Below are 13,034 nucleotides of genomic sequence, written 5' to 3'. Positions count from 1 at the left end.
AACTTTTCACACATTTCACATTCTTCATGAACCAATTTCGTGAATGAAATATTCATATCCTGAAAGACAGATCTGTACGTATTGTAGCAACAAGGGTGAAGTGAATTTTTTTCAAGATAATCCTTAAACATTTCGCTAATATTTAAAGTGTCGGGCAAATATCGTCTTTTGGGTGCATGAGCGCGACGATAATGTGAAACGTTTGGATTAAAAGACTGTATATGTAATTTTATTAAATTATTCCGAACAAGTTTCTCTGGATCCGTTGATTTTCCTCTATTGTCAGGTAGTGCTTGTAAAGTGATAGGTTCAATATTTTTCAACGCGATTTTGGTTATAAAATAATTTCCGCCCTGTAAGCCTAAAGTTGATAAGAAAAATAGTTTGCAAACTTGTTTCTCACATTTATTGGAATTGCTGAAAAAAAATAATTAAAAACTGTTATTTCGAACAGAGTTTGCATCACTTGTTCGCTGTTTTATAGGAACTTTTTAAACGTGCTTTATTATGAAATTTCTTCTTTCCAAAAAATTTAATTTCCAGAAAGCACTATTAACTTCTTTTCGATCTTCATGACTTAAACTTTCGGTGCACTTGCGACGACATTTTGCAACTTCACAAGGCGGAAAAATTTCATGATTTTTCAATTCTCTCACTTTATGTTTGGATGTTGATTTAGTGGTATTCGAAATTTTACTCGATTCAACAGTTGAATTTTCATTTAAATTATTATCCATGGTTTTTTCAATATCTGTCGCTAAAAGACTATCACTGCAGTTCTGACGAATAACTTTTCCATCTATTAAAGATAAATTAATGACTGCTGAATCATTCTGAATAATTTCGCTATTACTAACATTTGTTAGGTAATCACAAACTTGTTGAACTCATTTGAAGATTGTGCTGCATTATTGTTACTGGTTAAAAATCGAATTTTTTCTAAATTTTCAGACGTATTTCCAATTTCAAGTACGTTACTCGAAACAAACGAATTCACGCCTGATGAACTTTCCGATGTTGACTCTAAATGAACATCATATGTTCCTACCTTAAAAATAGGTGAATTTCAATAATGTTGTAATATATAAAGTAAAAAGATTGAATGAATTTTTATAAAAGAAATTTAAAAATAGTATATTAAAAAATAATAATAAAATAAATTGATTTTATTTTTTAGATCCATAATTATTTCTTAAATTTTATCAAATATTTCTAGAAAAAAAAAAGACTTCGATTAATGAAAATTAAATAGAGTTTTTATTGCTGAATTTTGAAAAGAGACGAATTAAATTGATTTTTTAAATAATTAAACTTATTGTAAAAAAACTTCAGAAAATATCTATTCTTGGCAGTAACACACGCCTACGTTTATTATAATTATACTTTAATATAAATACCTGCTTTCAAAATTGATTCATTCACATTCCGCATTATTGGTTCATTATTTGCGTTTGATTGATGGTAGTAATTCGAATAAGAATTAGTGTTATAATCGTTAACGATTGACTGCATTTTTTCAAAATTTGCAGAAGTATATAGAACTTCTTGCACATTATAATTTTCCGGGATGTAGTTTGAATTCGAAGTGAAGCTGTTGTTCAAAATAAACGTATTCGCAACTGATGAATTTATTGACGTTGACTCAAAATGACTATTATTATATGTTTCTATATTGAAAAAAAAGAATTTTATAAAAAATGATAACATATAAATAAAAATATTGAATGCGTTTATACAAAATAAATTTAAAAATAGACTAATAATAAATAGTAATTAGAAAAATAATAAAATTTTAAAAAGTAAATAAATAATAGTAATGAAAATAAATAATGATATTAAAACCAATTGATTTTATGTTTTTAAATAATAGTAACTTTTGAAATAATCCGTAAATTGTCGCATTTAATTCAGTGAAAAATTGTTTTAATTTAAATTGATTTCTTTTAAACTTGAAGAATTTAATGGAGAAAAATATTTTCTCAAAAAAATATTTTTGTCAGTAGCACACCAACATTTTTGTTAATTTTACTTTAATATAAATAATTACTTACCTGGTTCACTATATCCGTTTGACTGTTGGGAGTAATTTGAAGAATTCGTGTAATAATCGTTGATGATTGCACGTTTTTCGAGGGGGAATTTACTAGTTAAAAACGTGTACACTTGACTACCGGTATTACACCTCATATTACCCTTATTACTCAGTTATTACACGTTATTACAGAGATATTACAGATTTTTTTGCGTTATAACAGCACCGTAACAACGCATTATTACACGTTATTACACAAGTATTACAGGAAGAGTGTACACTTGAGTACCTGAGTAAATTCCTCCTCGACGTTTATATAATTTGCAGAAGTATTTCCAATTTCTTGCACATTATAATTTTCCGGGATGTAGTTTGAATTTTGTCTAAAAGCATTGTTCGAAGTAAACGTGTTCGCGACAGATAAAATTGTTGACGTCGAATCGAATTGTTCATCAGGCTCTCCGAAATTAATAATTATAAATGTTGATTAGCTTTATTATTTAAAACTTTTTTTATAACGTTACTTTATGTACAAATTAACATAAAGTTAGTGCGTAAAAATCAAACTGAATTATTTTAAATCGTAATGAATTCACTGTTTTTTTAGTCAATAACATAACCTAAAAGTGAGTTCTATGAACAAATTCGTTTTATGTAAACAATTTATAGACCTTGGCATGTTCAATACTGTAATGAAATTATTTTCTTTCAAACTTTTTATTTAATTCATTATTTTATTTAAAAACTGATTAAATATATGTAAATTATAGTTATATATATGCACATATTTTCAATGACATTACTTATATATATATAAAAAAGAATTACTTACCATCGAGCATATTTTGCCACATTGTGTCTAGTTTTTAATAAAAAAATAAACTATTAAACACTTATTTATTTCTAATGTCAATTTTTTCTAAAGTCAAATTTTTCTAAAAAGCCGGTGCATTATTTGCTAGAATAACAAACCGGCATGATCATAAGCACGCGAGATTCCGAATCAACCCGACGAGAATCCGAAGTTAAACGATGTTGAGTTGAGGAGTTTGCTTTCGAAACACAGGGTCTAGCTCATGCCATTTTTCGAAATAAAAACTCACTTAACTCGAGTTAAGGTTTTCGCTTCGAAACCATGCATGAAATTCGACTACGTTTTTGACAGAAAAAATACTCAACTCGAGTTGACTGAGTTTTTGTTTCTTATCTCATGGCTCGAGCAACGATTTTCGGACTCCTTAACTCGAGTTAGCATACTTTTTATCTAGTATTTCTTCATTTTGTGTAGCCCGACGTCAAAGTATGCAATTAATGTATAACGAATAAATACTTAATTTCTAATTAATTATTCATTAATTAATAATAATGAATATTATAATAATTATTAAGCCTATAATAATAAAATAAATTTAAAAATATAAAGAAATAAACTCATTAAGATTATATAGTAATTATAATTATTATTTGCTTCAAAGTTTTTAATTATTACAATGTGCAATTCCAGCTTTATATAAAATTATTATAAAATTAATTTACATAATACTTATTTATTTTATATAAAATCATAATAAGAACAAAATAAGTAATTTTAATTTATTTAATTAAATTTTTTATTAATATTATTAAAAAAAATTATATTTTAATTCAATAACTTATCTAATAAATAAATACAATTTATAATTGACATTATTAAAGAAGGATATGTGCGGGTAAACAAATGTTAGGTTGCGTTTAGATATATCCCTGTGGGCAAAAAACCATGTACGTTCTAAAAACGTTCTTTAAACGTTTTTAGAACGTTTCATGTCCACCAAATCATTATTTGGTGGACATTTTCTGGAACATTATTTGAACATCCATGTTCTTGAAATGTTCCAGAACATTATTTGGTGGACATGAAACGTTCTAAGAACGTCCTTAAAAGGTTTTTAGAACGAACATGGTTTTTTGCCCACAGGGAAGTTAGACAGGGTTCGAATCTATATAAATGTAAGATTTTTCGCTATGTTTCGTTGTTAAATTATAAGTCTGAACATATTAAAAGAGTTAAACTTGTGAATTAATGAATATAATACACATATAGAATGTTTATTATTTGGAGAAAAATTTTTTGAACCCATTGATTATTTTATTTTAATTTATTAAAATAAAACAAGAAAATATATATAGTTCTTTTTATAAACGTTGTTAGTGACAAACGCGCAGGCGCGCAGCTGCAGACGCGTCTACATTCCCACCACCCGTCGGTGTGAGGCGCGTCGTTGTAGTGGTACGGATTACTACTTTTAATAGTAAAAATCCTTACGAAATAGTAATAATTGCTCCGCTTCGTAATAAAAATTGCTTCGCTACTAGTCTTAATTGCTCGGGACATAGTAAAAGTTATTATTTCTTGAGCAGTTCCCAAATTACTATTTAAAAGTAGTAATTTTTTATAGAAGATGTTAAATTTATTATTTCTCTTTTTTTTCTCTGAAAAGCTGTTTGATGACTTTACAAAATAATATAAGTATCTGTTTAATGTGTTCGTTATAAGAGATATTTTCTCAAAAATTTTCTTAGCCTTCCCTAGTCGAGCGTGTTAAGACGCTCTCAGAGAGCTATGATGGTCGAGGGTTCAAGTCTCAGAGTCAACCCGTCGGAAAATCCAAGAATGAGTGATGAATACTCATTTTTTTATATTTATTAATATTATTGGCGTTAAATAAAAACAAAATGTAACGAACTCTAATTTTATTATAAAATAATTTATTTTTCCACTTATTTCAATCAATTTAATATATTCGTATAACATCGGCATCAGTGACACACATATTGCCAGCATGCGTGTGCTACACAAACGGGCGGGCTATTTTGACAGCAATGGCACGCACATTGAGTTTCATTCTAGCCGGCACAATTCGAATACGAATTACTGAATTACATTTTTATTATTGCTAAAAAATTACTGATTCTTTATGAAGTTTAAATATTGAAGTATTTTGTTTTGAGAGATGTTGCCAAAATATCTTATAAGTAAAATATTATTTATATATGATGTTAATAAATTTGTACTTAACTCCTAAGAATTTTAGAAACTTAAACGAAAAAAATTTACTGCAAGAGTAAAGAGTTCGCTGCCACCGCAAAATACTTCTTTTCGTGTTTTTATATTCGACTGAATGTTTTGAGTGATGTCAATAATAAAATAACCCTTTTATATTTTTACAGGTCCAGTTCTTTTTGGTGTTCATTCACAGTGCCCAGGCTTTAGTATTTGATTGTGGATATCCGAAACTCGTAGCTGCTCTTCTCTTGCTCCACTCAACGATTTTCTTCGCCTTGTTTTCCGACTTCTACAGACAAGCCTATCGCAAAGAAAAATCACCGTCTGTCACTAAAGAATATAAATCAAAGTAAACATGTGTCGGAAAGAATCCTGATTTTTAAATGGACGAGATACCCTTTCGCTTTAATCTAGTCCTACTCGTGCCCGATTCTCGATCGCAAAATAGCCATGGGCGGATCGTCCGAACAGATGATGAGTACATAGATCGGGGAAGGAATCGCGAGACGGCGTTTTTTTCACGCCAACGTTTCTTGGATGGAATCGAGCTTTGATAATCTAAAATATTAATTTTTAAAAAATTAACATGTATAATATTTGTTTTAAATTAAAATTAAACTATATCGATCTATTAAGGTCACTTTGAGTAAATGTAAACATTAAATTCTTATACATATCATCAAAATTTTAATAATACAATACTGCCCTACAAGAGGTTATAAGTATTTTCTCGTCTTTTTTTGTTTGTCAATTGGCAGCAATATATTCCATGTTAACTCTTAATGTTTACTTGAAACTCATAAAGAAAATATAAACTTTTTTATTTTTTGATAAATTAAGTTATTGCTGAAAATAAAATTTTTTCTTTACATTTACCTCGTCTGACCCTATATTATTTTCTTATTTATGTCTTTAACTTTCTTGACATTATTTATCTAAGTTATAATTAATTAAAATTTTATTTATCATATTTCTAAATTTATGTTTGTTTTTTTGTAAATCTTTATTTTTGTTTTTATCTAAATGTTTATTTATGATAATCTCTAAATTTTATTTCTTATTAACATTATGTAAGCTTCGCTTGCTCTACAATTTTACTGAATAGAAATCATTGAATACAATTATCCACTAAATTAATAATTTCCATATTTAATAATACGAATAATTAAACTTATTATAATTGATTATAATTGGACTAAATTGTGTCATTCAATTTCGTGTAAATGAAAAAGAAAACTTTTTATTTAAAATGCCATGCGGAAGTAAAAGAATCAGGAATAAAAGTTTCAAATATGAAAATAAAAAGAATTAATATCGAAGGTCGATTCATCCGCGTAATTAGCTGCCTTTGCGAAAAATCAAGATAGTAAAATCAGACACTTGAAAATGGGAAACTTTTTATGGACATAATGTCCTCTTTTTATTTTCCCAAAAATAATTTTTCATCAGAAAACTCCATTGAATTTCAGCTCGATGAAAGAGAAAAATTCAAGTTAGAGTGCATGACCGAGTTTAAGAAACGCATAGAGATCTGATGTTTAAAGTTCTAATTTTAGAAGTGATAAATTATTATTAATATTACTATTATTATCATTATTATTATTATTATTTATCGTAAATTAATCAAGTTTCTTAGATGAGATTTTTTGTTAGAGAAAATCCCAAACATAAGTCATTTTTAGGAATTGCGGTTTGTAAAACTAGGTAGGCTTTAAAATAAATAAATATATATAAATAAGCATATACTCAAAATCTACATTAGTTAAAAGTAACCAGAAATTAATTAAATTCATTTATAAGTTATACCAAATTATCTAAAATTTCAGTACATTTTTATTAATAACTTCAACTAGTTTAATTCAACTATTTTTTTAGTTACTTTTTGACTAAAAACTAGTTATTTTTAACTAATTCAGACTTAGAGTTTATATACATAAAAAGAGTATATATATTATATATAACTATTTATATGGGTGATTTTCCACAAACTGATTTTTATGTCCCTAACGTATAATAAAAAAATAAAATAAAATAAAAAAGAAAATAAAAAAAAAAAATTAGAAAACAATCCACAAATTTCACTACCATGGCAAGTCCATAAGTTCAAACTTTTATATGCGATGTTTCTCTAAACATTGTATTTTTATTACCGTGGATTTTAGGTTACTATCATGGCAACACTATTTTACTATTTCTAGAATATTTTCAAGAACTTTAAGTTTGGTGTAAAATCATTTTTACTGCTTATTCAACTAAGAAATAGAAGTGAAATAATATTAATACCCATTGATTATTCAAAAATTAAAAAAAATTTAAAGCCTGAAAAATCCAGTTTGTGGAAAATGACCCGCGTATATAAAAATTATACTATTATACATTATGCATTTCTAAATTCTTGACAGTCGCATCAGTCACCTAAATTAAACATTAACAAATTTTCTAAGAGAACGATTCTCCCACTTATTCCTTTTTAATCAAAATTGAAATAAATTTTAATCAAGCGCAGATATATTATCTTTGAATTGATAGTTTAAAAAATTTACTGTTTTTAACTAATTGTAAGTTTAATATTAATTTATTTTGATAATTAAAAATTATTAGAAATTATGTTCAATTATACAATATTCATTATAAGTTTAAAGAAAACCGAAATCACTATATAATTTTTTACTATATAAGGAAAGTATTTTCTCGTTGAAATTTATGAGTTTTAAGAAGAAAATTCTTGTAAAACATTGAATAATACAAATTTTTTAATAATGGCATTTTTCTTAAAATTGTAGAAATTATTTATATTATTTCAGTAATGTAATTTTTGTTTAAATTGCTTATATTACTTTAAAATCAAGAATCTTGTTTAAATATTATTAAAATTACATTGTAAGAATTAAATTTGGTTTTAATTTTTTAATTTTAAGTTTCACTTGAATCATAAAAATTTTCACAAGTGAGGTATTTCATATGAAAGCAATCAGTCATGTCTTAGATTATATTCATGTTTCTTATTTTTTTTTATTGTTTATATATCTTTTGTTTTTAATTTTCACATCTGTTATCGAATTGATTCCAATATGAAAAAATTAGGAGTATTGTAAAATATTTAAAAAATCAATTAAAAATTCTTGCAAACACATCCTTCTACTTTAAGAATTAGAAATTCAAATTAAAAAAATAAAATTCTGTCCTTAGTATAATTCTTAAAAGAATTTTAGTTTAAACTGATTAAATAGAAGTATTTCGAGAGGAATTTATTAAAATCAAATTAATTTTTAAATATTGATCAATACTTAAAAGATTAATTTTCACATTCACTGAGTTAATATTATTTTTAATTGAAAACGTAATTTAAAAAAACATTGAAATAAAAATTTTCTAATATAATATAATATGTCAAAATTCAAAGATTTTTATACTATTCATAAAATATTTTGGAGACTACATATATTAATAAAAATAAATTTCTATGAAAGATTTTCGTTGTAAACATTAGAGAAGTTTGTGACAATTATCAAATTTTAAATAATAAAATTACATAATAGAGAAAAATGCAATTTGATTCTTCATAAAAGGAATAGTAGATATTTTGGAAATTGTTCTCTATATGAATTTGAAAAGAACATATTTATTTTGCACCGCTTACCAATTTTACGACTTGTGCGAGTAGAAACAGCTCAAATTGTATAATTATTAAAATTTCCTATATTTGTAAAAAACGAACGAGTACTAAAAGCCGTATCCTTTCTACACGTGATGAGCGAATCCAAATACGCCGAGTCTCTCCTGCAGTACGTAGAAGAACCCTCCTAGAGCAGTTTTTTGTTAAAATGTATATCCCAGTACTACAGTGCGTCACTTATGCTGGTAAGAGAAATCCACTCTAATGCATTTTATGTGAAAACTGTTTCAACGGATATTAAAGCAAATGTTCTCGAAATTTCACTATGCCGGTAAATATTGGAGTTCAGACCTTGTCATTTTTCGAGGATCTGAACGACTAACCGCGATAACAGCTGACAGGGGTGGTTTACGAAATAGGGTCGCTACTGTTTAACGGGAAGTCAATTATATCAAGAAATGTTACAGTTTTCATTTTTTAATATTAATGGGAATTAAAAGTTTATTAGTTCCGATTGTTAGAGGAATACAAATAATGAAATAAAATGGTAATTACGAGAAAAGTGAATGAAGGTAACAGAATAAAATGAATGTGTGAGAAAATGCACGAATGGAACAATTTCTTAGAAAATGTATTAGAAAATGGTCTTAAAAACTGGTTCAAGTCTCGGGGCACTATTTCAGTTAAACTACCCCTGACGAGCGGGAAATAAAAATCCCATCATTATTCTTGCTTTTTCTCTCCTCTTTCAATAAACAATAACAAATTTAAAAACCGTCAGAGAAGTTCCGAACTTGAATTGGTCATGGACGAGATTTTGAAAAGATTTTGAAAAAATCACTGACGAGCATGAATATGGTGTACACTTTTATCAGGAGGTACACGAATGCGTGTAGATAACCCGGCGAAAAACCGTGGATTCTGCGTATCGATTCTCTCGAGTGGGTGAACAGTGGCGCTCATTCTCAGTTAATGATGATTGACTGGAAAATCCTTCAACATTCATTATTAAAAAGAGTCTAATCTATCAATTCAACTATAACTATCCTTAGCCACTCGTTTACCTCCTACTTTAATTTTAAGAAACAAGTTATGAAAATAATTTGTAATGACTCTACTTTGTAAATATGCCTTTTTTAAATGACAAATATGTATCAATGAAATAAATACCTCGATACCTTCCTATACATAATTGAGTGAAATATAAATAAATATGAAAATATAAACTGTGAACAAATTAAAATGATATAAAATATATTCAAATAAAAAATTAACGTTTCATAAAAAATTATGTATGTACAATAAACAGAAGAGCAAGGTAAGCATGGTCAAAGTGATAGAGTTTAGATTTCGTCCGTACTTTTCAGAGCATTATTTACTGGTCTCTTGTGTAATTTATTTTTATAAGTATTAACTCAAAACAACTCCTTTCTACGAAATGAAAACAATTTCAAAAACTATATGAATTAGATTTTCTTTTAATTAGTCAAGCCAAACTCAATATGAATTGTGATATAACGTTACAGAGAAAGATAAAACTGTTTAATCAAATATTTGATTAAATCAATTAAAAATCAATTTTTTGGTTTATAGAAATAATTTTCGAATTATTTTTTGTCTCCTAATCTAACCAATTTAAGATTCCAATTTCTGGTGTTCAGTCAAGAAATGCTTATTAGTTTTTAAAAAAAATATTAAATGTGACAAATTGTTAATTTTTTTGAAAATTATAATTTTTCTTTCTTTTGCATAGGCCTGTGTATAACCGATAAATTATAACCGATTAATTGGTTATAAATCCGGTTATTCTTATAACCGGTTATGAAATTTTTGAACAAAAGGTTAACCGTTTTCCGATTATTTGAAAATAACTAGTTTCTCGGGAATAATTTATTGTTTCTTTGAAAAAACGGACTTTTATTATAACCAGTTATTTAATTACAAAAAGTTAATCTATTTTTGGTGTATATTTTTAAAAATAATCGGTTATTTAAGAGTCATCTGCCCTTTGGCTCCGTTGGTTCAGTTAAGTTGCAGTTTGGCGATTGGTGTTGGCCATTGTCGATTAACCTTACCTGAGCCAGCAGAGCAGGAAATTAAAAATTTTTAATTCTCCGTCAACCTTTTCTTTAACCTGAAATCAAAATCTAGAAAACTTCTCAAATTATTTAAATTTATTTAGGAACATATGAAAAACAATATAACAAGAACATTTTTCCAAAATAAAAATATATTAATATTTTAGCTTAAAAAATTTTTTAATTCACATTACCTTCATACACATACACATTAAGGTATATTTTTAATTCGTTTTATTTTAAAAAACATTTTTCTTAAATATACCCAAGTAGCACGATATATCAACCAGATGTCAAAATGTCCGCCTTACGGTGATACACGGAAAAACTTTGTGCAAGAATCATTCGTAAATTTGTTCAGGAACTGAGGATATGAGAATAATTTAAGAAATCTTATTTATATTTTCTTTGAAAAATTCTAAGCAGTATTTCTATAAGAATTGTAGAGAAATTCAAGACAACTTCCTAAACTCACTACAGAAAGTCTTGAACTTGTTTTAGAATAAATTTTTACGTTTGCGAGAAAAAAAATTTATTCTGGGAGGACTCGATCCCACGTCCTCGAGAGTCCAAAAACTGCGCTTTACATCTCTCAGCTACCTTAGCAGCTTATGGTATTATGCATTGGAAACATATTTGACGCAACCAATCCCTGCCTAGTGCTTGGTTACTGTACTGTGTCTTCTAAAACAGTTCAAGAAACTTTCAACACCCAGTGACTGAGATATTCCGATCGCGGCATTAACAAGAAGTCTTCCAATGTCATAATAAAAATACAAGTATTTTCTTGAATGACTTTTGTATTTTTCTGTAAATTTTGCAGAATTTTTCTCATATCCTCAGTTCCTGAACAAATTTAGGAATGATTCTTGAACAAAGTTTTTCCGTGTATCACACAGTAACATCGAGGTGATATCATGGTGACATCAAGGTGATATCACAGTGATATCACAGTGATATCACAGTGATATCACAGTGATATCACAGTCATATCACGGTGATATCACCGTGATATCATGTTGATATTTTACAGAGATTTAAAATTTTTAATAATTTAAAAAATAATAATAAATAAAAAAAATAATAAAAAATAATAATTTTTAAAAAGTTTTAAATCCCTGTAAAATATCAACATGATATCACGGTGATATCACCGTGATATGACTGTGATATCACCTTGATGTCACCATGATATCATCTCGATGTCACCGTGTGATATCACCGTAAGGCGGACATTTTGACATTTTCCTGATGTCACGGTGACATTCCCCGGTGATATCACCGTGACATCTGGTTGATATACCGTGACATTTTAAGTTTAGTTATTTAAAGAATATTTTATTTATTTATTATTATTTCTTACGGAATTAAAAAAGATTTCGATTTTTATTTAGTGTCTGCGTGACCAGTTATATTTATGTTGCCAAATAACAGAATATTTCAACAAAACCGGTTATACACCCGCTTATCCGATTACAGTGAAATAACTGGTTATTTGTACAGTAAGAAAAAAGTCTTATTTTAAAAGAGAAAAGGTGTCTTATTTTAAGAGGCAACATTTTTAAGACAGCCCTTGCTGAATCTAAGCAATGGATTTACATGCAATTTGAATTTAAATACATTATGGCTAGTACTGCTGAATTTAAGGCTCATCTTAAAATAAGATTTACTTTTTACAGTGTGGTTATAACCGAACATTCAGCTTTAACCGAGCAACCGGTTATTTCACTGTAATCGATTAACGAGGTACATAACCGATCATTCATTTATAGAATTCTATAAAGCAGCGTCTAAAATAAGCGCGTCGGATGTGGAGGCGAACATGTACCTAATGAGAGAGAGGGGTATAGATGTATATCTCCGTACCCCTCTCTCTCATTAGGTACACGTCCGCGTCCGACGCGCTTATTGTAGACGCTGCTTAACCGAACAGGCCTACTTTTGCGATCATATCATGATACCGCCTAGCAACCGACTACCCAGATAGCACAACTGTTTGCCACAATGCCTAGGGAGTTAGTTTTAAGGAGTTGATTTTTAACTCGAAAAATTTAACTCCCAACTCCAGGTGTCGTTAACTCCCTAATTTTTTTACAGTGTAAAGTACAGTTAAAGGGGCCATCGAATCCAAACTGTCTCGCTATATTTTTCCTGTAATCTACAAGTAAAAATACGTATGTGTACTAAATTGCAGTTCTTTTTATACAAAAATGTAGAAGTTAAGGGAGGGGCAGGGGCATTTTTTGCAAACTTTTCAAAAAA

General features: G+C 27.8%; 2 protein-coding genes across 2 annotated transcripts in view; one reads left to right on the top strand and one right to left on the bottom strand.

Annotated features, from left to right (window-relative positions):
• The window catches only part of LOC127284328 (elongation of very long chain fatty acids protein AAEL008004-like), a 73,977-nt gene extending 66,292 nt beyond the window's left edge, over positions 1 to 7,685 (top strand). Inside the window, exon 5 of the mRNA XM_051309726.1 lies at positions 5,243 to 7,685. Within this exon, the coding sequence (XP_051165683.1) occupies positions 5,243 to 5,431 (189 nt within the window). The 3' untranslated portion in view covers positions 5,432 to 7,685. The remainder of the gene's footprint in view (positions 1 to 5,242) is intronic.
• The window catches only part of LOC127284327 (elongation of very long chain fatty acids protein AAEL008004), a 272,157-nt gene extending 262,242 nt beyond the window's left edge, over positions 1 to 9,915 (bottom strand). The window contains exon 1 of the mRNA XM_051309725.1: positions 8,719 to 9,915. The gene's annotated coding sequence lies outside the window, so the exon portion shown is untranslated. The remainder of the gene's footprint in view (positions 1 to 8,718) is intronic.
• Positions 9,916 to 13,034: the final 3,119 nt, after the last annotated feature.

This window comes from Leptopilina boulardi, unplaced genomic scaffold (genome assembly GCF_019393585.1).
Source record: "Leptopilina boulardi isolate dan_hultmark-lab unplaced genomic scaffold, ZJU_Lbou_2.1 LbouV2_324, whole genome shotgun sequence".
In the NCBI taxonomy this organism is placed as follows: domain Eukaryota; kingdom Metazoa; phylum Arthropoda; class Insecta; order Hymenoptera; family Figitidae; genus Leptopilina; species Leptopilina boulardi.
The sequence above is the reverse complement of the archived record's forward strand: the minus strand, read 5'-3'. Positions and strand labels throughout refer to the sequence as shown.